The following is a 1,460-nucleotide window of genomic DNA, read 5'->3' as shown; positions in this document are numbered from 1 at the left end:
TTGTTTCTTTTTAATGCTATAGAGCAAATATGTGTTCTGCGTCATGAAATAACCCTCAAACCTCTGCAGGACCGGTGTTTGAAAGTAGTATTTGAGTCTTTTTTGTATTCAGTGGCTTTCTTATCTTTATTTTCATTTGCCTTTCTTGGTTACAACATTGAGAAGAAAAAGATGTATATCACAGTCAGAAAAAGTAGAGCTCAAATCATATTACGCTCTTTATTATAATGCTGTTTAGTCCCACATTTCACCTTTACCGATACATTGCAGCTTCTGTGATCTGGATATTGTGATTTTAGATCAACTGTGCCGCCCTTCTGACAGTAGAGTTATGCTCACGACCTTTTCTATAAACTTCTTTTTGCGTGCACAGACAAAGAAGGCCAAGCTTGAGATAGACGGTGGACTGGAGAAAGAACCCAGGTTGGTCTTCAGTGATTTTTTTTAAATCTGTTTCTGATCTTCTAAATCTTTTAAATTGCTGCTTACACATTCTGATGAGAGCAAATATTCAGTTTTGAATATTTATTAATTTAATACATATTAAAAACCTTTTGCTCTTACTGGTTTTCTTTGTTTAATAAAGACTTTTTCTACTTTGGCTTGTTTTTTTTATGTGATTCTGTCTTTTTGCCAGCAGAACGTCTGTGATTATAATGAATTCTTTATGCTCTTCCAGTAATTTAGGTGACGATGGGAGTCCAGCTGCTGTGTTAGGTTCCTCAGAGCAGGAAAGCTCTTACTCTGCCCTCTCCACAGCCCAACTTGATCCAGGTGGGTAGAACGCGGATGTGCCAGCACTCAGAAGCGTTCCTAGGAAACTATAATAACATAATATAATGATATATAATCTGCGTTTGATTGCAGGTGATCAGGAGCAGTCAGACGCAGACAGAAGGGCAGCATCTCAAGTGTGCGGTGACTCCATGAACTCGTATGCACATTCTGGTATGAACAGAAACGCTGACCCTAAACAATTCATATTAAAGGGCTGAAAAGAAGAAGAGTTCCTCTTGTATGTCAAACTGAAGCTTTGTTGTCCTTTTGTTTTGACAGCCGCGGACACAACAGCCACATCTGAATACACCCAACAGGTTTATCAAGGAAACAAGTGAGTGTGCTGCACGGAACAAATGCGAATATGTGACGTCTAACGCAGAGCTCTAGTGTGCCATCATTTTACTCATGCAAGTAAAATCCAATCCGAGTGTGCGTGCATTAATCGTGGAGACTGTCTGTGCAGAAACAACACTTTCTACTTTAAGTTTTAAGCTACACAAGCTTGGGATAAAAATACACTAAGTATGATGCATTATTTAAACAAAGTGCTGCTGAAGACTGAGAGTAGCCGACAGCAGCAGGTATATGCAGAGACCAGTAGGCCTCATCTCTTGTTTACCTCATCCATGTCTCCAGCACTGGGTTTGTTCCTGACAGCCTTTTTGTATAAATTTCAACTT

At 39.3% G+C, this 1,460-nt stretch overlaps 1 protein-coding gene across 5 annotated transcripts in view; it reads left to right on the top strand.

Moving 5' to 3' along the window:
* eya3 (EYA transcriptional coactivator and phosphatase 3) overlaps positions 1-1,460 on the top strand; it is a 14,470-nt gene that overhangs the window by 3,257 nt on the left and 9,753 nt on the right. For all 5 annotated transcript variants that reach the window (XM_035680927.1, XM_035680923.1, XM_035680925.1 and 2 more), the window contains 4 exons: positions 374-423; positions 680-774; positions 868-948; positions 1,057-1,111. In XM_035680927.1, coding sequence (XP_035536820.1) covers positions 374-423; positions 680-774; positions 868-948; positions 1,057-1,111 — 281 coding nt within the window. The remainder of the gene's footprint in view (positions 1-373; positions 424-679; positions 775-867; positions 949-1,056; positions 1,112-1,460) is intronic.

Source organism: Morone saxatilis, unplaced genomic scaffold (assembly GCF_004916995.1).
Source record: "Morone saxatilis isolate NCDOM2014 unplaced genomic scaffold, NCSU_SB_2.0 Contig9, whole genome shotgun sequence".
NCBI classification, from domain to species: domain Eukaryota; kingdom Metazoa; phylum Chordata; class Actinopteri; family Moronidae; genus Morone; species Morone saxatilis.
This window is presented reverse-complemented; position numbering and strand designations above follow the sequence as displayed.